Below are 24,883 nucleotides of genomic sequence, written 5' to 3'. Positions count from 1 at the left end.
GCCAACCTGAACAACGTTGAGGAGTCTCAAGCGCCTTCACATCAGTCCTTTGGCAACAGAGGAAGACTCTTGTCTTCAGATATAGGTCATTGGACTGAGGCTGAGTTTGCTCCGGCATTCACAGCCAGAGAAAGAGGGATCTGGACAAGCTTCATGGACTTAAACAACCAAAGACTGTAATGTATATTTTCTTTTACCCCCTTTGTGAAGAATAAACCCAGTTTTTGAGTTAACTACAGTGTTTTGGTCCTTGGGAGTTCCAGTTTCCCTAAAGGAGGGCAAGAAGCAATCCCCTGGGGAAAGATGTCACGTCCATGCCTCTTTCACTAAGAGTACAGCCCCAGGCGCGACGGCAAAGTAGTAACAAGAAATTCTTGATAGGATTCACAGTTTGTCTGGTTATGCTGGTTTGTGATGCCAACTAATGTACAGTATATAATAAATGTTCAATTTTTTTTGTTCAACAATTAATGTGAACTCTTCTTCATGGAAAAATAAGACATCCCCTGAAAATAAGACCTAGAGCATCCTTGGGAGCAAAAATTAATATAAGACACTGTCTTATTTTCGGGGAAACACGGTAAGTAAATGTCCTGTTCTTTATTACGTATGAGTAGACTCCAGTTCTCATATAACTTGACTCAAACCTGCAACCGGTTTCGACTCACAGGAGTCTTCGTCAGGCGGTTGGGTCTACAAATAATACATATCATAAATATATACATGCAATCAAAAAATGTGTACAGAAAGTTTACGAAAAAGTTTACAAAAAAGTATATTCAGGCACTCTACTTACTTCAATAATCAACAAAGGTTCAACTTTTGAGGTGAGAAATTCACCATCAGTTTTTTGAATAGGTGGATCCTAAGGGGACATAGATAGTGGCTAAAGGTAGTATTACATTATGACATGAATAATATAACATATATAGAAGAATATAAAATCTGTGAACCCAAAAAAGGCTATGATACTCACAGTTTGCCTTTATTAAACCATATACTCTGCAAGGAGTTTTATTCTGTGGCGAGTATAGGATAGAACTGGCTCAAACCATTATTAATGTAGCTAATCCATTGGTCAGGTGATGATGATATCATTATTGGTTCAATAATTTTTTACCTAGTGGTAAAGCCTACTCTGATACAAAAAACATTCATATGAATTGGTGTTATTTAGCCCTTTTGGATGTTCTGTTTGCAGGGTAAAGATCCAGAAGGATTCCCGTTGTAAGAGTTTAGTTTGGAAATCCATGTCTCTGGGTGGAGTAACCACCTCTAAAATCTGTACTTGAAAAGATTCGGGGCTATGGTTCAGGTCCACAAAATCTGCGCGCAACATCTGAAAATACATCACACAGTCCTAGACACTTGGGAAGTGTTCGATTTGCGATTTTGTGATACGAAATCCAGCATATCTATCTTGTTTGTTGTGTCATAAATAATAATAATAATAATAATAATAATAATAATAATAATAATAATAATAATAATAGTCCCACCCAAAGTTTTTCTGAATGGGGACTTCTGGATGTGTAGCTCTGCTGACTGGAGGGCTCTGGGACATCACAAATCTGGAGCGTCAAAGCAGCCTCTCTGGCAATAGGGGCATCTACACCAAGCATGGACAGACTTTGGCATTCGGACTAGGAATTGTGGGAATTGAAGTCCAAAACACCTGGAAGGCGGAAGTTTGCCCATGCCTGGTGTGGATGCCCTAATTGCCAGAGAGGCTGCTTTGATGCTCCTTGCGTGACCCAAAAGAGGCTGTCCCTTTAAGAGGCGGGGCTGCCTGTCTCTGACGTCATCTCTCTCTCTCAGCATCAGAGCATCCCAGCTCAAGCAGGAGGAGGGCAAGAGGGAGGCTGGCACCAGAAGGGAGCACAGCAGCCCCGGATCTGTCCCGCTCCTCCGGCATCCCGCCATCTCTCTCGCCCTCAGTCTCCCCCTCCATCTGCAGCAGCGATGTCTGTGGCGGGGTTCAAGAAGCAGTTCCACAAAGCCACTCAGGTAGGGAAGCCAAGGAGGAAGGCAGGCGGGCGGGCGGGCGGGAGGAGAAGGGGCCTCGGGTCAAAGCCGGGCGAAGCGCCTTCATCCCGCTCTGGACAATCTCCTCCTCCTCCTCCTCCCAATACACGCACTGTAGTCTCCGAGGGGCCAGAAGGGGGCGCTGTGCTTTGAAGTTATGAATGTGCGTGTGTTGCTAGGAGGCGGTTGGAAGAGCGTGCCTTGCAAATATGCATAGATTCATGGATTTTCTTATTACCTTGGCATCTCTTTCTTCTGGGTGGGGGATTCTGGGAGTGACAGTCCCTAAAGCATAGCTGGAGAAGGGATTCGAGGATTGACAGTCTCGTTCCCCCATTAGAACTAGATAGGAGACGGTCTCAAAAGCTGTGTTGCTGTGAGTTTTCCGGGCTGTACGGCCATGTTCTAGAAGCATTCTCTCCTGACGTTTCGCCTGTATCTATGGCAGGCATCCTCAGAGGTTGTGAGGTATATTGGAAACTAGGCATGTGAGGTTTATATATCTGGAAAGTCCAGGGTGGGAGAAAGAACTCTTGTCTGTTGGAATGTTGGAATTGATCACCTTGATTAGCATTGAATAGCCTTTCAGCTTCAAAACCTGGCTGCTTGCTTACTACCTGGGGGAATCCTTTGTTAGGAGGTGTTAGCTGATTGTTTCATGTCTGGAATTCCTCTGGTTTCAGAGTGTTGTTCTTTATTTACCATCCTGATTTTAGTTTTTGAAATACAGGTAGCCAGAGTTTGTTTATTTTCACGGTTTCCTCCTTTCTGTTGAGATTGTTCACATGTTTGTGGATTTCAGTGGCTTCTCTGTGTAGCCTGACATGGTGGTTGTGAGAGTGGTCCAGCATTTCTGTGTTCTCAAATAATATGCTGTGTCCAGGTTGGTTCCTCAAGTGCTCTGCTCTGGCTGAGTTAGTCTGCAGTGCCTTTCATGTCCCCTGATTTGTGTCTATGGAGACTTGTCCATAGCTGCATGGTGTAGGGTAGACTCCTGCAGAGGTGAGAGGATCCTTCTTGTCCTTTGCTGAAGGTAACAGTCCCTCTCCCCCATTAGAACTAGATAGGAGATTGACAGTCCCAAAAGCATTTGGGGGAGTCCACCATCCCAGCATCTGGGGCAAAGAGATCAAGGGTGCATCTCACCTTGTGGAATGAATACAGTGTGATCCCAATGGCTCAATGCTATAGAAGAATGTTTAGCCTTCTCACCAAACAACAAATGGCAATTATTGTGTTTTGGTGCCTTACTGTATGGGTTCTACAGTGTAGATGCACCCAAGGGTTTCCTTTAGCCAGAGAGACTCAAGAGGTGCTTCTTGCCTTTGCCTTCCTCAGGAACCAGTCTCAGGTCAGAGCAGACAGAGCTGAAGTGGGGAAGGCAGGCCAAGCCTGGGATCCCTTTGGCAGGGGAGGGAGGCCTTTCTTTCCTACGCCAGGCTCCATCCGCAGGATCTGGACCGCGTCCCGGGTCGGAGACTTTTGCCGCAGCAGCCCAGGGAGGGGGCACCGCATTGCCATCCTTCCCACCCACACACTGCTCCCCTTCTCAGAATATCTCTGTCCTTCCTTGCGGCTTGGTTCAGCTTGGGACTCCCTTCTCCTGCTATCTCCCTTTCCTCCCCTCTTCGCACCTCTTGCTTCTCCCGCGTTAAAGCTCCTTCGCCATTGCGGCTCTTTATGGAAAGATTGGGGGGAGGGCTTCCCTCCTCCTCCCCCCCCCCCCAAATCAGCAAAACGATTGGAGTATTTCCAGACCTTCACCATCTCTCTCTCTCCCCCCCCCCCCCGACTGTCCTGGATTATTATGTAAACCGGAGGGAGGTCCTCCTCTTGTGACCTTTCTTCTATCTAGTGATACATATATAGATACTAGCTTGGGGACCCGGCATTGCCCCAGATATTAGAAGAAGGTATTGCTTGTTTTGGGATGTTAGGTGATACCACTGAAGCTTGGTCCAGCTCCATCATCAGCTGGGTTCAGGGCTCTCTGGATAAGGGTGAACTACAATTCCCAGATCCAAGGTCAATCACCACCAAACCAGGCCTGTATGCACAGTTGACCATGTTGGGTTTGTGTGCCAAGTTTGGTCCAGATCAGACATCAGCTGGGTTCAGTGCTTTCTGGATGCGAGTGAACTATAACCCCCAAAATTAAGGTCCATCCCACAAACCCCTGCAGTATGTTCAATTGGTCGTGGGGCTTCTCTGTGCCAAGTGTGGTCCCAGTCCATTGTTGGTGGCGAGTCAGTTTATCTGGATGTAGGTGAACTATAAGTCCCAAAGTCAAGGTCCATCCCACAAACCCCTGCAGTATGTTCAGTTGGTCATGGGGCTTCTCTGTGCCAAGTGTGGTCCCAGTCCATTGTCAGTGGTGGTGGGGGTCACAGTTTATCTGGATGTAGGTGAACTATAAGTCCCAAAGTCAAGGTCCATCCCACAAACCCCTGCAGTATGTTCAGTTAGTCATGGGGCTTCTCTGTGCCAAGTGTGGTCCCAGTCCATTGTTGGCGGGAGTCATAGTATCAGTGAAGGTACTGCAAGTCCCATTATCTGTGGTAAGTTTGGTCCAGATTCATCGCTGGATGGGTTAACAGTGCTCTCTGGATGTAGGTCAAATACAACTCTTGTAATTCATGGTGAATTCTCCCCAAACCTCTTGTTCAGTTGCTGATCAATTGTTAACTGTGTGCAATAGGAAAGGGTAGGAAAGGGTTAAGGTAGAGGCAGTGAGCGAGGTCATGCAAATTAAGGAACCCTGGGATGTCCACTGTGGAGGAAAAACAGAACATCTATGATAATGTTTTAAATTTATATATTTAAACAGAATGTTTTAAATTTATATATTGTAATTTTATATTGTATTTAATAGTCTTAATTGCTTTTATGTTTTGTTTGATATTGTTTTTATGTGGGCATTGAATTGTTGCCTTTGTTGTAAGCCGCCCTGAGTCCCTTCGGGCGAGGAGGGCGGGATATAAATGTTTGAAATAAGATAAAATAAATAAATCTAGGATGAAATTGTCCCCGGATGAAAGATTTCACTTGAGTGGGGGGCAGTATGGTGTTTGTGGAGGACACTGGCAGGGTTTGGGCTACATGTTCATGGCACGTTGCTCACTGTAACTTGCATGTCAGTGGAGGGAGGGTCATGTGCGTCTCCTGCTCAGTGGGAACTATAGCTGTTTGTGGAGGCTGGAGGCTGTCTGTATAAGTGGACACCTCCTCCACATACACACATACATATTTTTGACTTTTATTATGTGTATAGATATATAGATATATTCACTAGCTGGGCTTTCCTCTCCCAAATGATCTATCCTTTCTGGATCTTGAGTCCAGCTAGCCCATCCTATTGGATCGCTCCCAGTCCTGTCCTCCTCCTCCCTCGAGTTCCTACTTCTGCCCTCTGACACTAAGGAATGATAGTCCTGTATCTTCACTTGTAGAATAGAATGCGATTTGACTCCACTTCCACTGCTCCAGCTCAGTGGGATGGAGTCCTGGGAGTTGTGGTTTGGAGAGGCTTGAAAAGTAATGCAAAGGAAAATGGGCTCCCTGGAACTTCAAAGACGAGTATCCACTGTTACAGTAAAGCAAAAGTTTTGAATGTTATTAAACATATATTTAGTTCAATGCATCAATATGAATTCAAAGCTAGGTAGGGATACAAACACAAATAAAATCATTGCCAAACAGTAAAACATAAGACTTCACTTCACTTCACCATCCTTATACAGAAAGGATGGGGGAGGAAGGCATGAAGTAGCTGAGAGCCCTCTGGAGTGCTCTCAGCCACCACGTGTCTTGCCCTCCTCCCAGCATAAGGATGGTGAGAACAGCCCTGTAGGTATACCAGGAGGATGGCTCGAGGAAGGCACACAGCTGTTGAGAGCCCTCTGGAGTACTCTCAGATGTTGCCTGTCTTGCCCTCCTCCCAGCATAATTCTGAGAGGACAGCCCAAAGAGAAGGATCGGGGCAATTGCCGCATGTCTCGTTTTTCTCCTGGCATAATGATGGGGTGAACATCCCTGACCTTATGCCTGGAGGACAACCTGAGGATGACCCGAATCCTGCCCCACCTCTCCTTCTCAGGCCTGTCCCATCCAGTGTGTGCCTGATTGCCCTCCCTCCTGGCCCGGCCCTCCTGGCTGGGCCCACAATGTGGCCCCAAGGAAAAATGTTTGCCCATGCTTGATCTACATCGTGGAATGAAAACGATTGGATGCAACTTGTACTCGATGCTATGGGATACTGGAATGTGTAGTTTGTTGAGGCACCAGCACTTTTGGGCAGAGAACACTAAGAAAGAGTGGACTCCAAATTTGCAACTGGTTTCGACTCAAGAGAGTCTCCATCAGGTGGAATGTAGTCTATTGTCTGTGCTGTTTTTCTGAGTTGTTTTTCTGAAAATATAGATCCTGAAGGGAAGATATATAGTGGCTAAAGGTGATCTAAAACACACATAGTTGCATGGGATATACGATATACATTAACAATATAAAAATTATAATCACGAAAAGTTCTGTTGCTTAACATTCATAATCTGATAGCAGTCTCCCCACCCCAAAAAACCCAACAACAACAACAGTCATATGAGTTTGTATTGTCCCACCCTTTCAGATTTTCTGTTTAGAACGTGAAAATCCAAAAGGATTCATGTTGTAGCAGCTTAGTTTGGAATTCAATGTCCCTGGAAGGTGTGACGACTTCTAAAATCTTGACCCAGAGTAACTCAGGACTGTGGTTTAAGTCTTCAATAGAAAATAGAATCAATAGAATGTTTCCTGATCTTGGTTTTTGGGGAGGCACCACCTCTCTCTTGGACAGAGAAGGCTCAAGACGTTGTGAAGGTACAACTCAAACTGCATTCATTCTCCAGTGCAGATGCATTCTTAGGACCTCATCACACTAGAGCTTTGATCCACTTTAAATCTACTTTAGGAAGGGGCCTTTAAACAGCTCAGCCAGACAGGTCCTGGGCCTCACCAAACTACAAAACCCAGAATTCTGCTGGAGGCAGAACCGAATTCATGCTCTAGTGTAATGAGATGGTAAGATACCCCTAGTGAGTCCCTTCTTGAGTTTTGAAGTTTTTGTTCTGGCTGTGCTGCTATTCTGCTTTGAAACCATAATTTGGAATCAATTCAGACTGGAAGCCTTGGTTAAAGAAGGCTGGTGCCTGTTTTTTTTATTTTGTTTACTTCGTGTGGTGAATACTTTGGCTGTCTTTTGTGTGGAGTAAAGATTTAACCTGTGAAATATAAGAACATGGGGGAAAACTTTTGGGCTGTAATGGGATTTCCTTTCAAATGTAATTTTGAGTGTCCAGCGGGCTGCAAGCGTGCATGTAGAGTCTTTTGATAGACCAAAAGAACAGTTATTTTCTATTTGTCCGATAATTCAATGGGGCTTACTCCTTGCTAAGTGTGCAGCAGTAATGGGATTATTAAACTGTGTTCTTACATGGCAAAAAAAGGATTGTACAGTAGATTCTTAGTTAACCAGAACTCAAGCAACTGGTACAAAAATTAAAGAAATAATATTGCCTATACAAAGCTGTTCTTATAATACAGCAAAACTTTGTTATATTACATTTGTCTTTATTTCCCTTTATTTGCTTTTAATTACGGGTATTTTAATATCTGTATCAAGTCATTACAGAGTTTATGGTTTGATATAGAATTGAGTACAGTATTAGTTAGAGCCCCCAGTGGCGCAATGGGTTAAACCAGGGGTCCCCAAACTAAGGCCCGGGGGCCGGATGCGGCCCATCGAAGCCATTTATCCGGCCCCCACGGCACAAGGGCAGAAGGGAGTTGGGCTAAATGACCCAAGGGGTCTCTTCTTCTCTTCCAACCCTCTTTATTATTATTATTATTATTATTATTATTATTATTATTATTATTATTATTAACATTAAGGCTGGGCGGCCATCTGTCAGGGGTGCTTTGCTTGTGCTTTCGGTGCACAAAGGGGATTGGACTCAAGGGCCCAAAGGGTCTCTTCCAACACTCTTTTTTATCGTTGTTGTTGTTGTTGTTGTTGTTGTTGTTGCTCGGTGGCCAACTATAGTCCGGCCCTCCAACAGTCCGAAGGATCATGAACTGGCCCCCCGTTTAAAAAGTTTGGGAACCCCTGGGTTAAACCTTTGTGCTGGCAGGAGTGCTGACTGAAAGGTCGGTGGTTCGAATCCGGAGAACAGGCTGAGCTCCCATCTGTCAACTCTAGCTCCTGATGCGAGGACATGTTCCACAGGATGGTAAAACATCAAACATACGGGCGTCCTCTGGGCAACATCCTTGCAGATGGCCAATTCTCTCACACCAGAAGCGACTTGCAGTTTCTCAAGTTGCTCCTGACACACAAAAATAGTATTACATTTGTTTTTAATAGTAGCTCTCAAGCAACCAGAAATTACATTTACCTGGCATTTACTACTCCCCATGGGTGCCAGTTAACTGAGAGTCCCCTGTGATTTAATTCTATATCAGTTTGAGAAACCTGAGATTGTATTCATGTAGATGTAATCTTCAGGAAAGGAAGATAAAAAAATTTCTTAAGACCACAGTGAAGCTTTTTTCTTTATTTTATGCACCAAGAAGGCTGCCTGTTATGTAATGCTTCTTACGAGTGCCTTCAAGATAAAATCAAGCCATTTTAAACATCAGCCTAGTAAATCTGTGCAATACAATCCATTTCCTAAGCTTGCACCACAACGTCATCTTAAACCGTGGGGAGACCTTCTGTGCCAAATGAAGGGAACAGCTCTATGCGTGCATCATGCCAACATATCTTTATTCTACGTCTTTTCTCACCTTTACTCTAAAAATGTAATGAACAGCAAGCTCTTAAATAACTGGATGAGTTTCTTAGGGAAGTGTGATGTACATCAACTATTCGTCACTAGGTTTGACATCAGCACGGTGTGGTCCATCTGAGTGCATGCAGCTGTCTTCCTTTTCTAACTGCATCAGTTCTTGTGTTCTTTGCTTATCAAAAACCCTTTAAGTTTGAATCTGTTCGAAACATAGGGAAGTCATGTTTCTGCCGTTTGGTTGCTGGCCAAGAGCAGAAAATGATTACATCAACCCTAATTCAAACAAATTTTAAAAATCTATTGAATGTCTTAATTAAGACATAATTTTTTTGATCCCATAAGATTCGAAATATTTTTGGTGATGTAAAAAATTCCTCATGTCTGTTGGAGTGCCTATGGGTGCAGAATTAGGAGTATTCCTGAATACTTAAAGACCCAGAGCCAAAAAAACACACGTTCTCATGAGGCGAAATGTTTGTTTTGTGTAGCTGTCAACTCTTCCTGTTTGCCAAAAAATGCAGCAACAGATGTATTAGAACAACTTTGACTCCAATCCTTTCCCCCCTCTGTTAAACATGCCAGTACATTGCAGGTGTCTGAAAGTCAAAGACATTGTTTACAATTCATCAGGTGACAATGTAGTAGGATGCCTACATTGTGGGTCTTCTTCCTTGTGAATTCTGCAACAAAGTCTGACAGTTATTAAAATACCTTGTTTGTCTGGTTGAGAGTTAAGATGAGAGAATATTCTAATAGTTACTTTGAAGATGATTGAAAGCCTATAGTATTTTTAGGGAATGGTGGAAGACTTTCACTAGGAAAGCTTTCGGCTTTATATCTCCAATATGGTGTCTAAGGTGGTCTGCATTGACTTGTGGTGACCCTATCAATTTCATAGGATATTCTTAGGCAAGAAATACTCAGAGCTGGTTTTGCCAGTGTCTTCCTCTGAAATACAACTTACAACGCTTGGTATTCACTGGTGATCTCTCATCCAAGTACTAACTATGTATAACTGACTCTGCTTAGCTTCCAAGAGCAGATGGTATCTGATGCCTTTAGGAGCTTATTCCATGGATTACATTTTAATAATGAAAGTTTTTAAAAAACACTTAAATAAATTACCATATCAACCATCAACACTTTAAAACAATCTTTTAAAAGTATGATAATACAGTAGAGTCTCACTTATCCAACACTCGCTTATCCAATGTTCTGGATTATCAAACGCATTTGTGTACTCAATGTTTTCAATACATCGTGATATTTTGGTGCTAAATTCATAAATACAGTAATTACTACATAGCATTACTGTGTATTGAACTACTTCTTCTGTCAAATTTGTTGTATAACATGATGTTTTGGTGCTTAATTTGTAAAATGATAACATAATTTGATGTTTAATAGGCTTTTCCTTAATGCCTCCTTATTATCCAACACATTCGCTTATCCAACATTCTGCCGGCCCGTTTATGTTGGATAAGGTAGACTCTACTGTCTCAATATTGGAGTACATGCATTCCATTAAAACATTCAGTTGCCAAATAGAAAGTGTTTACCTGATGGTGGAAATGGGAAAAGAGAACAGGCTTACACAGTGGAATGAAAGTGGTTGGATGCAACTTGAATTGCCCTGGCTTGCTTCTATGGAAGACTGAAATTTGTAGTTTGTTGAGGCACCAGCATTCTTGGGCAGAGGACACTAAGGGTGCATCCAGACAGCCCCTTACAAGTGAAAGCTCCTGCTTCTTGAAGTGGGGGATCTCACAGAAAAACAATTGCATTCTCCATACAGCAGGAAAACCATGCTTTGTGGTGAATTAATTTGATAGTGGGTTCAATGCGGTCCTTCCTGAAAGGTGCGGTTGAACTCACTATTTCTGCTGTCAGGACTGCTCCCTCAGAAATTCTGGACTGATTTTGATCCATATAATTTACAAGCATATTTATATTTTCTTTTAAACCAGTGACCAGATTCTCAAGCTGAGTGTGGAAGGTGAAGGCCAAATTCAAGTTGTCAAGCCTAAAGAATGACTAAATGCCATCTAATGAATCTATGCACTGAAAGCTAATTTTGCATTCCAAGGTCCTAGAATGTAGCATGTCAGTTAAATCGCATTTATATAACTGACTTCATTTTTATTTCAATTTTTAAACATGTCCATTATTTTTAAAGACTGAATAAACAATGTGTTGTAGAAATTGCAAGGGCCTTTGCCAAAAATAAAATGGCCCTTCTGAAATTAATTGTGACATCCCAGAGATTTGCATTTAAACTAGCTCTGGCTCCACGAAGTATGAATGGTCAGAGTTGAGGCAATAAGATTCACAACCTCTTGTCCTCTCTTCACCTCTTTAACCTATTCTGCCTCCCAATTAGCATAATCTAACTAGACGCCCACGGCCAGCTCCCATTGATCCCTCTTCTGTACACAGTAAATAGAAATGGTGCACATTTTCTCGCTTCTTGTGAGTTTTTGGATTAAATCTCTTAGCATCTTTTTGATCTGTCTCCCAACCAGGTTTGTCTTCTATATCACTCTTTAGATTCAAGGCATGCAGCATATCCTTTAAAGTGTGAAGTATGTAAGCCGCAAATTGGAGTTTGAAAACACCAACTGAGGGTCCAATGAGAAACCAAAGGGACTGGGAGATAAAATAATTTAGGTGTTGCATAGCATTGGGTTTTGCTTTAGTCTATCCTGGCATCAAAACTCAAATGCTATACCTCAGTTGCTTAAGAGATTTGGATCTTGGAAGTCAATGGGGCAGAAAGCTATATGTATGCTGCAAATGTGAACAGTTAGTGATATTCTTATTTGTGCATGAGAGAAGGGTAGAAAGGGAAAGAGTTGGTAGCTATTCATTGGCTGCTATTTATGGCAGACATTATCTCCAGTAGAGATATTCAATTGTTAAATATGGGTCAACACATGGTCAGTCTACTTTAGCCACTACTACCAAGAGGCCAATATATGTATTATCTTTTAGAGCAGAAATAGGCAGCAGTAATTGCAGCCCTCCGGGTTGTGTCTGATTGAAGCCCCCATCAACTGTAGCCAGGGAGGGATGCTGAGAACAGCAGTCAAATAACATCTGGAGCAAAGCTTGGCACAATCTTATCTATAACAACTAAAAAAATAATAATAATTAGACCAGAACAATTTTCTTTTTCCTGTATTGTAACGTTCATGCTAATGTTGGAAGTTTATCAATATAGTGATTAATGGTTAATTATTCCTATGAAACATTGTTTTTCAAGAGAGGCCACATTGTGGGATTTTCAGCCATTGCCCCAATTAATTTTTTTCATGTCAGGAGTGACTTGAGAAACTGCAAGTCACTTCTGGTGTGAGAGAATTGGCTGTGTGCAAGGATGTTGCCCAGGGGGCCACCGGATGTTTTACCATCCTGTGGAAGGCTTCTCTCATGTCCCCGCATGGGAAGCTGGAGCTGACAGACAGGAATTCACCCCACTCCCTGGATTCAAACCTTTTGGTCAGCAGCCCTGTTGGCACAAGGGTTTAACCTATTGCGGCACCAGGGACTCAATTCCAATGAATGAATGAATGAATGAATGAATGAATGAATGGTGTATGGCTCAGGAAATAACATGAACTCAACTGCGAGTGAGAGTCAGCATGGCATAGTACTTTGAGTGTTGGACTACAACTGTGGAGACCAGGGTTTGTATCTGCATTTGACCCTGGAAACCCACCTTGGGTGAATGGCACACTATCTGCCCCAGAAAACCCTGTGATAAGTTCACCTTAGACTTGCCATTAGTCAGAAACAACTTGACGACACACAGCAGCAACAACAAAGCTGCAACTAATGCAGTATTATCTTTTGAAAGTAATATCACAATATTAGCCCTTTGAGAAAAAATTATGAACTCTGATCTGAGGCATCTCTACCTCATTTCAAAGCCTCAGCCATGTTCTTATAATAGAAATATGGGGCGAGAGAATGAATTTTGGAAGAAGTGGCTTTTCTCTCAATCTTAATAAACTCTCTCTGGGATCCCATTAGTTATGAAGTAGTGCTTATAGTATCATCTGTGTGATGGATGTGTTTCTTTTTTTGTCTTCCAGGATCCCAGCATTGTGTAAGAAGTGGGACCTGAACCCATTTCTTCAACTGTAAAAACCTGATACATGATTAAGCTATTGAGGATGGCATTTTTAAAAATGTTTATTTACCAGTCCCATTTTTCATCCCTGCAGACCTATGAAAATCCCAAGACATATAAAAACATGGTGGTCCAGTTTCACTGCCCTGTGAATGGAGACAGGAGTGCCAAATTTGAAATTAATATACTGAGATAATATTAATATGCCAATATGGTGAGAGAGCCAGTGTGCTTTGACTGTTGAATTATGTGCTTTGAGTGTTGAGTGCTGAGCTGTGGAAACTCACTGAGTGATCTTGAGTGAAACATATGCTCTCAGCCTAGAAAAACCCATGAAAGAGTCACCTTAGGGTTACCATAAGTCAAAAATGACTGACTCGAAGGCACACAACAACAACAACAACAACAACAACAACAACAACAACAACAGCAAACCAAAATAGATTGTTTCTTCTAGTATGACTGCTCTTGCTCAGGGTCTTAGGTAACTGGGCTTTTTTCCTAGTGTGGATATCTATCTATCTATCTATCTATCTATCTATCTATCTATCTATCTATCTATCTATCAATCTATCATCTCCTCTGGAGAGACTAAACTATCTAAGTATCTATATTTCTGAATTCCTTTGGGTTGCCTTGAGCATTTTTATTTTTCCTGTTTCCAGCAAAACTGAGAGAATGATGACTATATTTCTGTTCCCAAATTTAGAATAAAAAGAGAATATCTAGGAAGAGAATATCTTGAGAATATCTAGGAAGAATGTGTAAGCATACGTTTACATTTTGTGAAATGTCTTTATGTATGCACTAATTAAATTTATATATTGCTTTCCTGTCCTCCAGAACCTTTAGAGCAAAATATGATTATATACTTTCTAAAAATAATTATTTAAATGGACTAAGAAAATTGTGAAAGTCAAAGCTCTTGTAGTTTTTTCTGGGTATCTGGAATTTGACAGATCTAAAACCAACTTGTCTACCTTTGGAATGGAGTTCTGTAGTTCAAACGCTGCTGTACACTTGCCATTTTGATAGTGGAGCATCTAGCAGAACCTCTGATGAATACCAAAAATTATTGATCTATTTTATACAAGTATATCTGACACACCCCCACATACATATACTGTACTCATATATAGGCTGAAGCTCTTACTTTGTTGCCACATTGCAGTGTGTTTCTGTATAGCAGTGGTTCTCAATCTGTGGGTCCCGAGGTGTTTTGACCTACAACTCCCAGAAATCCCAGCCAGTTTACCAGCTGTTAGGATTTCTGGGAGTTGAAGGTCAAAACATCTGGGGACCCACAGGTTGAGAACCACTGCTGTATAGCATGAAATGGCATTGGGTGTCTGTGCTTGCTTAGTACTATCTCATGAGATACTGGCAAGGACTGAGTTCTGATGTAGTCATCAGATTGGCATAGAAACTGTTGTTCATATTAATGACATATAATATATACCTGTATTTGCCTAAATATACTAAAGGCACCTGTCTAATCTTGGAAGCTAAACAAGTTCATTCCTTATTAATGTTTGGATGGGAGACCACCAAAAATATCAGGCTCTGACAGCCTACAGGAGGCAGGAGTTGGGAAATACTTTTTCGATAACAGTAGTGTAACTTTGGTTAGTGTTACCGGGTTCAGTCACCCAATTGACTTCCTTCCATGACAGAGCATACTCCATTTTGCCAGTTCCTTCCTCTGAAAGATAGCATACAGAAACTAACGGTTAATTTAAACCCCAAATTACTTATACCCACACACACATACAAACAGGGGAGAGCACTCATTGCAAAGGTCATTAATGACCCTGTGTCAGTTTCTTTTTTCCCTTGCCTCCTTCTGCATAATAAAGAAGAAAGCCAAAGGTTCCTTCCTGCATGTCAGTCATATTGGAGAATGGATTTGAGAGCAGCTTCAAATGCTTCTCCTGGGAGCAGTGTTAATGGCATTTCTAATGAGTCTAATGAAAGGGCCATAAATCAATTTGGCAAAGAGCTGAAGTTCCAGTAGGGAAAGGAAAGGGGTATTTGAGCTTTACAAGCCCAGCCAAGTGTCAAAATAAATGCAACTCTGCAATGACTTCTCTTTTAGTGGTGAGGGAGATCGGAAAAAATGGAACAATCCTACTGTGAAAATCATCATGGAACTAAAAGGGAAGTGAAAGACATAGTTGCATGTCTTGTGCAAGCTATGACACATAATCCTGGTAGACTAATCCCCATAATCCAGATCATAGTGCTCCACTGAGACAGTAGGAATGAACGGAGTGCAACGTGCTAGGGAATCTGCAAACTGCATCATTACAGATCTTTCAAGCGTGTTGCATTGGCTTACATGTATCAGAGAAGGGGGAAAAACATGCAGCCTGCCTTACTACAAAATCTGTCACTGCTGAACATTTAAGAGGGAATAACAGCAGTTTTACCCCTGATATAGGAACCCTGTCCTTGTTTCTTTCCACATGATTGTCCTGACTTATTATCCTTGTTCAAATTAAAATTTATGGATTTTTTGTTAAAAAGAGAAGCTTGCACATCCAATTGTTGTTGTGCAGTCATACAGAGTTAACTGGTATCCTCACTGAGTAGATATTGGACCATTAGCACTCATACACCGACTGTCCTCCACATTTGGGTGTTTGACTTTTGCAGATTTGATTAATTCCAGATTTTATTGAAATGTTCTCCCTAGGAATCCTTAAGTTCTTCAGTGCACTTCTGTGATCAACTTCCATCATAGAGTCATGCTGGAGACCTAGAGATTCCATGAGAAATGTTCTTTCAGATAAACATTAGCAAATTTTATTTGTAGTTTTTCACTTTTCTGGAGATCTTGTGTCCCTAACTCTAGCAAATGTGGAAGGCTGACTGTACATTTATTTTATGGGTTGGAATCATGTGGCCTTCAAGATAATTCTGGTATTACAGTTCTCAGCAATTTGCAATGCTGTGAGGAACTGCAACAAGTATACTCTGGAGGGCTCTGTAATTCCAACCAATGATCTAGAGATAGCATAATTTTGTAAAGGCATCATGAAAATATATATTATTTGATATTGATTTTGAAAGATAATCAATCCATCTTCAGTATAGGGTTACTTACCTACTGAGGCGATCCCTTGTTGTCTGAGTATGATAGCCTTCCAAGTGCAGTGTTTTGGCAGTGGGTACATAGGTGACTGTAGAGCCCCATTCTTGACCCGCATATTATTCCACAGTGAGGGCATCGGTTTCCGGAACACAGTCCCGGTCAGGATTGGCTTGACGCATCTTCCTCTTGGTATGTTTCTCCCTTTTGCCCTCCATTTGTGCCTCTTCAAATTCCACAGCACTGCTGGTCACAGCTGACCTCCAGCTAGAGCGCTCAAAGGCCAGGGTTTCCCAGTTCTCAGTGCCTATGCCATAGTTTTTAAGGTTATCTTTAAACCCATTTTTAAATCTCTTTTCCTGCCCACCAATATTCCATTTTCCATTCTTGAGTTGGGAGTAGAGTAACTGCTTTGGGAGATGGTGATCAGGTGTCAGCTCACCACAGCCGCTCCTGAATGAACACACGAGACTCTCTGTGGTATCACCAGGAACTTTTACTGTAGGAAACATGAACATCAGAAAAGCCAAGAATGGGAGGCTCCGGCCAACCCTCCTTTATATACCCTCCCCCTCATTTGAACAGTCTCTTCCCGCTCAGTAAAACCCCGCGCAAATTCCCCGCCAAGTCCATCAGCCGTTTCTCCTCCGAGTCCTGGGACGCAGGTGTCTTATCAATGTCAGTGACCCTGAAACTCAGAGCCACATCCAGGCTCTAGTAGCAGGGTTCTGACATGGCGTCCTCCTCCCCTTCGTCCTGGAAGGAAAAGATTAAACACAACTATTGTTCTCCGCTGTCCAGAGTTCCTTTATACTTTTTTAACAAGCTGCAATGGAATACCGGGTGTACCTTTCCTAGGTCCTTTGGTAGCCTCAGCTCATAGGTCACTTCGTTTATTCTTTTTGCTACCCTGAATGGCCCTATATAGCGTGGAGCCAATTTTTTAGATGGGAACCCCAATTTCAGGTTTTTTGTGCTCAGCCAAACCAGATCTCCTTCGCCCAATTTGTCCCCCTCTCGGCGCCTACGATCCGCAAAGAGCTTGTACTTCTTTTGTGTTTCCCGCAATGCCTCTACCACGGTTTGCCACCCTTGCTTGATTTTGGCCGGCCATTCCTCGTCGGTCTGGCCCTCCCCTTCCTTCCACTCGGGTAGCCTGGGGAAAGGTGCCACCTCCTGTCCGTATACTATTTCGAATGGGGCACGACCTGTGGCCGAATGTACGGCCCCGTTAAAAGCCATCTCAGCAAACGGAAGAAGGTCCGCCCAATCATCCTGTCTATAATTGGTGTACATCCTTAAGAATTGGCACAGTGTCTGTTGGGTACGTTCGACCCCCCCGTTGGTCGCGGGATGAAAGGCCGAGCTCAGGTTCCTTTCTGCTCCTAACAGCTGTAAGAATTTACCCCAAAATTTTGCAGTAAATTGGACTCCCCGGTCACTAATTATCTTGTCGGGACACCCATGTAGGCGATATACATGCTTCACATACAAATCAGCAAGTTTTTCAGCTGAAGGGAGTTTTGGCAGAGCCACAAAGTGTGCCTGTTTTGAGAATAGGTCCAATATTGTCCAAATGTATCTGTGGCCTCTGCTGGGGGGTAGTTCGCCTACAAAATCCATGGCTACGCATTCCCATGGCCTCATGGGCTCCACCACCTTCTGCAATAGCCCCTGGGGCTTCCCCGGTGGTGTTTTTCCCTCTGCACATAATTCACACTGCGTGACGTATCCCCTGGCGTCTTTCCTCATTCCGGGCCACCAGCATTGTTTGGCCAACAGTTTAATAGTCCTGGTGGGGCCTAGATGACCCGCACCCTTGTTATCATGGTACTTCCTTAACATTTCTCGTCTTAAACATTCAGGAATATACAATTTCTTATTTACAAACACCAAATCCCCACACAATTCTCCCTTTTCTTTGTTTGTTTGTAACCATTTGTCCATTCCATACGCTCGCTTCAACTCTTCCTCCCATATTTCTCCTCCCCCCGTGGAAATGGCAGTACGTTTGTTTTCTTTGGCCGCTTGTGCTCGAGTTAGTACTGCCAGGCCCCATTGCTTATCAAGAAAAATGCTCCCTTCAGATTCCTGAATTCCTCCCCCGTGCTGAGGCATCCGAGAGAGAGCGTCAGCGAGTATATTATGTTTCCCCTGGAAGAATCTGAGTCTGAAATCAAAACGGCTGAAATATTGGGCCCATCTAATTTGCTTCGCTGATAGTTTACGAGGGGATCTTAGATACTGTAAATTTCTATGGTCAGTCCACACCTCAAACGGTGTTCCACTTCCTTCCAGAAAGTGTCTCCAGCACTCTAGTGCTTTTAGAATCGCTAAGGCTTCTCTCTCCCAAATCGGCCAGTTTTTTTCTGTATCGCTAAACTTTTTTGACAGATAGCCACATGGCTTCAGGTTCCCCCCCTCGTCTTTCTGTAGCAGAACTGCCCCATATGCCCGGTCTGACGCATCGCAATGTAATACAAAGGCTTTAGACATATCAGGGTGCTGTAGGACAGGCTCCTCAGTAAAACGCTTTTTAAGGGCTTCGAAAGCTTCCTGGCATTCTATTGTCCAGGTCAGTTTGGCCCCTGGGGCCTTCACTTTGGCTGTTTCTCCCCTACCTTTAGTCTTTAACAAATCCGTTAATGGCAAAGTGAGGCGCGCAAAGTCCTTGATAAATGTTCTATAGAAGTTTGCGAACCCTAGGAAGGATTGCAGCTGCTTCCGTGTTTTGGGGGCTTCCCACCCCCTCACGTCTTCTACCTTCGCAGGGTCCATCGCCACTCCCTGGGAGGAAATCCTATACCCCAGAAAGTCTATCTGGTCTTTATTGAACTCGCACTTGGCAAGCTTCGCATACAGTTTTGCTTCTCTCAACTTTTGCAGGACTTCCCTGACTAGTTCTATGTGTTGCTCCTTAGTCCGAGATACTAACAATATGTCATCTAAAAAAACAAAGACTCCCTTGTACAACAATGGATGCAACACTTCGTTGATTAATTGCATGAACGCGGCGCCTCCGCCGCACAAACCGAAAGGGAGCACACGATAATTGAATAATCCGAATGCACAGGAGAAGGCCGTCTTCCACCTGTCCTCTGGTTTAATCTGCAATTTATGGTACGCTTCAATTAAGTCCAATTTAGTGAATATCTGTCCCTCCGATAACTGGGCGATCAAGTCCTTCACTAAAGGTAGGGGGTATTTATTTCCAGAACTGATTGCATTCAGGCCCCTGTAGTCAATGCAGAGCCTCAGCGTTTGGTCCTTTTTGCGCCTGAACAACACAGGCGCCCCTAGAGGGGAATTTGAAGGCTCTATGAAACCCCTCGCTAGGTTTTTATCAATGTATTTTCTCAGTTCCTCCTTTTCCCTAGCCGACATTGGGTATATTTTTGCCTTGGGAAGCTCTGCTCCTGGGACTAGCTCTATCTTCACTTCAACTCTCCGCTTCGGTGGGAAACTGTCTGCTTCCTTCTCATCAAATACGTCCACAAAATCCCGATACTCTGGGGGTAATTTATCTGCCAGTTCTGCTATCCTGATAGAGTCTTCCTCCCCCCTTTTCCCCGGCTCCCTTTCCACTTCCTGGCTCCCTCCTTCCAACTTCATCCTGAAGATCATGCTCTTATCCTCCCAGTTGATTTGCGGGTTGGCCTGCCCCAGCCATGGCATGCCTAGTATAACATTATAGCTGGCTATTTGTGATATCACAAATGACACCTTTCCTTCCCAACTCCCTATCTTACACTTTACATCTTCGGCACTGTACTTAGCTAATGATCCCGATGCTGTGGATCCGTCCAACTGCGAAAAAGCTATTGGGGATTCTAGGTTCGTTCTTTCGCATCCCAATCCCTCGGCTAATTCAGGGGAGATGATGTTCCTGGAACATCCACAATCCACAAATGCTTTGCAGGTTGCTTGTTTGCTGCCACTTTCCAGCTGAATGGGGACCACTATCATGGCTTTGTCCTGACTTACCAACCCCCCCGAGTGGTGCCTCATCGGTGGTTCTTCCTCGGCGCGTTTCCCTGCCACGGCTCTTGGTTTGGGCGGGCCTCCGCCTTCCCCTTTTCTCTGCCAGCACTCGGCAGCCCTGTGGCCCAAACGGCCGCACACGAAGCAGCCCCTCCTGCTGGTGCTCACGTTCCCTGTCGGCTCCGTTCTCCTCCCGGCTGGGGTTGATCCCTCCTTCCGGCTCCCCTCTTTCATCTGCGGCCGCTGCTGTAGCCCTCCTCGGTGCCTCCTCGCCTGGGCCAGCGATGTCTCGATGCGCCCCGCCAGCTGAATCCATCCGCGCAGTGTGTCAGGCTCATCACGATGCACCGCCCAGGAGAGGATCTCCCGCCTGAGCCCCTCTTTGAAGAGTTCTATCTTTGTCACTGCAGACCATTCCGGCACCTTTTCAGCGAGGCATTGGAACTCCTCCGCATACTCAGATACCGACCTCTGCCCCTGGGAGACGGTCTTCAACTCCTCCCTCGCCCGGATCTGCTCCAGTGGATCTCGGAAACGGGTCTCCAGGGCCCCCATAAAGCGTCGGAGTGACCCCAGACATGGGTCGCGCCGCGCGTGTAGTTGAACGTACCAGCTGGCCGCTCCCCTCTTCAACACTGCACCAATGGCCCGTACCCGGCTGGATTCCGTTCTAAAAGTATGGGCATTGTCCTCCATATAGCCCCTCACCGTGGTCAGGAAAAAATCCAGTTCAGAGGACTCTCCCCCAAACTCGATCCTTAGTTCCTCTCGTCTCGGTAGGGGTCCCTGTGGTGGCAATCCCCAATTCTCCGCCCGTCGCAAGCCCCCTTGCGGGCCAGTGGGCCCCGCTGCTGCTTCCCTTTGTCCTGTGCCACGCCCGGCATTCGCCAGGGGCACCAGGGTCTCAGTTGGGAGCGTAGCCGGGATTCTCGGAGGCTTTTCCCCTTCGTCGTCACTCTCCTCCACCCGCGTCAGGCTCGTTTGGATCTTGGGCCGGGCACCGGGCTCCTTTCGCATTTCCCTTCCCTTCGGTGCTGGGAGGTCTGCAAAGCCCTGGCCGCTTCCCATGCTCACGTCCCACATTGAGCTAGCCCGGAGTTCCCTTCCTCGCTCCGGCTCCGCCAAAACCGCCAGGCGCTCCATCGCCCTCGACATCACTGCCAGGGTGGTCTCCATCGCCGACATCCTCTCCTCCAGAAACACCATCTTTTGCGGGCCTGGGGAAGGTGAACCTTCCTCTCCTCCGGTGCTATCTCCCCGCACCACTCCGCGCCTCTGGGTTACCCCATTTGGCTGGGCATAAGCGGTGGATGACGCCAGGGCCGCCAGCTGGTGGAACTCAGCGTCCGTCTCGGGAGTGGCCCTTTCCGACCTTCCTCCTCCGGCGCCCAAGAGCTCTTCATCCTCCACTTGCATGTTACACCTCACCGCTACAGCGGGATGGTGTCCGTATTCTTGGCTTAGTGTCAGCTCACCACAGCCGCTCCTGAATGAACACACGAGACTCTCTGTGGTATCACCAGGAACTTTTACTGTAGGAAACATGAACATCAGAAAAGCCAAGAATGGGAGGCTCCGGCCAACCCTCCTTTATATACCCTCCCCCTCATTTGAACAGTCTCTTCCCGCTCAGTAAAACCCCGCGCAAATTCCCCGCCAAGTCCATCAGCCGTTTCTCCTCCGAGTCCTGGGACGCAGGTGTCTTATCAATGTCAGTGACCCTGAAACTCAGAGCCACATCCAGGCTCTAGTAGCAGGGTTCTGACAATCAGGTATTCAGACAACATGACCAGTCCAGTGGAGTTGATGATGATATTGCTTCAATGCTAGTGGTCATTTGTCCGCCTGTCTTCCTAAGAGATTTGCAGGATTTTTTGGAGGCAACACTGATGGAATTGTTCCAGGAGTTGAGTATGATGTCTGTAGACAGTCCACGATTCGCAAGTGTATAACAGAGTTGGGAGGACAATGGCTTTATAAACAAGCACCTTGGTATCCCTACAGATGTCCTGATTTTGAAAGATCGTCAATCCATCTTCAGTATAGTGGTATATAGTTCCAAAATAGTTCATAGAGAGATTGTGTGTGTATATATGTGTGTGTGTGTGTGTGTGTGTGTGTGTATAAACATCTACCTCATATCTCTATTATGCCTTTTTTTTTAAAAAACTAGCATTCATGAATGACAGGCAAGGCTTTAAATATGCAAACATCAGTACCAGCTGAGTACCCCTTAACTGAAAAAGCTTGGGACTAGAAGCATTTTGGATTTTGGATCATTTCTGATTTTGGCATTTGTACATACAGACAGTCCTTGGGTAACAATCATCCGACTTACACATAACTCATAGTTAAGAATGGGCTGAGACAACTGGAAGTGAGAGAAATTTACCTTTTGGAAGGGAAATTAACTCCTGAGAAGTTATCACGGGGAAAAGGTGTCTCCACTGAAGCTTTCTCATCAATCCTTGTTTTTACAACAAGCCATTTTTTTCTAAATCCAATTATCACAGAGACGGAAAGTGAGGCGAAATCCTCTGAGCAGGGGCACAGATAGCAAAACAAACACCACAGGGGTGTTCATTTTTCTCTATGCTAGCCAAAGCTAATGTACCTTGTCTGACTTATAAACAAATTCAACTTCAGAACAAACCTACAGAACCTATCCTGTTTGTAAATTGGGGACTACTTGTACTCTATATACATAATGAGATGTCTTGGAGATAGGACACATGTATAAATACAAGTTTTATTTTGATGGGCTTAAAAACAGGAAAATGTGCATGATTTCTTCTGCATTGCAGGCAGCATTAGAGAGTGTGGGTGGGAAATCCCAACATTAGAATTCTCACTAACGAAGCCAGTCCTGGTTACCAGACTAATAAGCTCCATGTTTGTGTGAACCCTGCTGGTGTGAGATTTACTGTGATATTTACCATGAGGGGAAATAATTGGTTCACATCAAAAGGCGGCCATCTTAGCATTCACACAGAGCTGAGTTTTCATGCTGTTATTGACTCATGCCATCACAAAGCAGTAAGGCATGATAGTTGGATGGAATTAGTTGGGATGGACAACTAATTTTAATTAATGACCTGCTTATTTTGGCATCAGAATTGATTGACCTGAGCATAGAGCTTTTGCCTTATCTAATGGGTCAACTGTGCTTTTAATCTACAGTTGTGCTTCTCAGGACTCGTGCAGGAATGTCCAGGAACCTGGATTCCAGACCAAATTGATTTAAGTGTAATTAAGACTCCCTGAAGGGTTTCAAAAACATTTGTTGATTTCCAGACTGCTGGCAGTACATTTTTGGTAGAGAAACAGCTGCCAGCTAGTCAGCCTCTTGTTGTAAAACCACGTCTTTTATGAAGTAGCTAGCAGTTTTGCTGGCAGGCAAAATCCTTTTTATTCAGGCAGATTTTGGAGAACAGACTGGTTGTTGAGGAAGGTGCTTCTTGATTTTTTTCTTCTTTGTACTATGTGGGTAACTTTATTCTTTCTTATTGGTGAATGCTATTTTTTAAATACATTTTATTCAAATTATTTATTTATTTATTTATTTTTCAAACTTATATGCCACCACTCCCCTAGGGCTCGGAGCGGCTTACAAGAACCGTCTAAAATCAACAATTTAAAGAACATCTTAAAAACATCTTTAAAACATCCTATTAATTAATTATTAATTATGTTTTTAAACATATTTAAACATAATTAAACATATTAATTATGTTTTAATTGTTGTTTTATATTCTAGTGGTTTTATTTTGTACTGTACTATGTGTTTATTTTATGCATTGTTTTAGGCACCTTGTGCCATATTTGAGCTGCCCCGAGTCCCGAGATGGAGGCGGGGTACAAAAATAAAGTTATGATTATAATATTATTATTAATAGTTGAATTTGTTCACCTTTTAATTGTATGATTTGTTCTTACAGATTGGTTCGATTTTGGGGAGAAATATGGGATAGAAATTCAACACATAAATCAATATTAATTTGTATACCTTGGATTCCAGCCCAGGATTGTCATTGAGTCCCTTTAGTAATCATAAGTTCCTGACCTCAGCTGAAGAGGCAAAGCAAATATAAGAAAAATCACTCCATAATCCATTTTCCTAGGATATTTTCCCCATTTCATTTGTATTTTGCCCTTCTTTCAGTACAGGACCCACAGTTTAGAGATGGGGAATATTAGTAGGCCTTACCAAGCATGACATGTTCTTCCAAATATGTAGATCCACCAGCCCTGGCTGGAATAGGCAATGGTTAGGTGGCTGGAAACTGAGTTTTTAAAACATTTGGAGGGATGCATATTCTCCATCTCTACCATGGTGAATATGCTCTGAAGGTATTTGATGCAGCTGCCTTTCTGATGTTAAGCAAACCTGAGTCTACAAAGTACCTGGATAATGGAACACCTTGGAAACCTACACAGGTTGTTCAGAATTCCATGATGAAAAAGAAAGCTGAAAACAATGTTTTACCTTTGTATTTCATATGAATTAGACCAGTGTGGTCCAACCTTTAGTTACCCGAGGGGCAATCAAACCTTAGTATAGAAATGTGAAGCTTCAATATGGCCATTATATGGCCGTTTCTTAAAAACATAAAGCAGTAAGAAAGGTAAAGGATTTTTTCCAAATGTTAAATTAAAATATTTTTCCAGTAAGAAGAGCAAGGGCCAACAAAAATGAATTGGTGGGCCGCATGCGGTCCGTGGGCCACGGGTTGGACCACACTGAATTAGACAATACATTGACTGCAAGATTAGGATCAGCCTTTGCAATTTAATAACTCTCCTTTAAAGCTTCACAACTTTGAAGTGGAGAAA

General features: G+C 43.7%; 1 protein-coding gene across 1 annotated transcript in view; it reads left to right on the top strand.

The window, feature by feature from the left end:
- Positions 1-1,812: 1,812 nt before the first annotated feature.
- sh3gl2 (SH3 domain containing GRB2 like 2, endophilin A1) overlaps positions 1,813-24,883 on the top strand; it is a 141,366-nt gene continuing 118,295 nt past the window's right edge. Inside the window, exon 1 of the mRNA XM_003216433.3 lies at positions 1,813-2,007. Coding sequence (XP_003216481.2) covers positions 1,963-2,007 — 45 coding nt within the window. The 5' untranslated portion in view covers positions 1,813-1,962. The remainder of the gene's footprint in view (positions 2,008-24,883) is intronic.

The sequence above is a fragment of the Anolis carolinensis genome, chromosome 2 (assembly GCF_035594765.1).
Source record: "Anolis carolinensis isolate JA03-04 chromosome 2, rAnoCar3.1.pri, whole genome shotgun sequence".
NCBI classification, from domain to species: Eukaryota; Metazoa; Chordata; class Lepidosauria; order Squamata; family Dactyloidae; genus Anolis; species Anolis carolinensis.
Note: the sequence above shows the minus strand (reverse complement) of the source record. Positions and strands in the feature narration are given on the sequence as shown.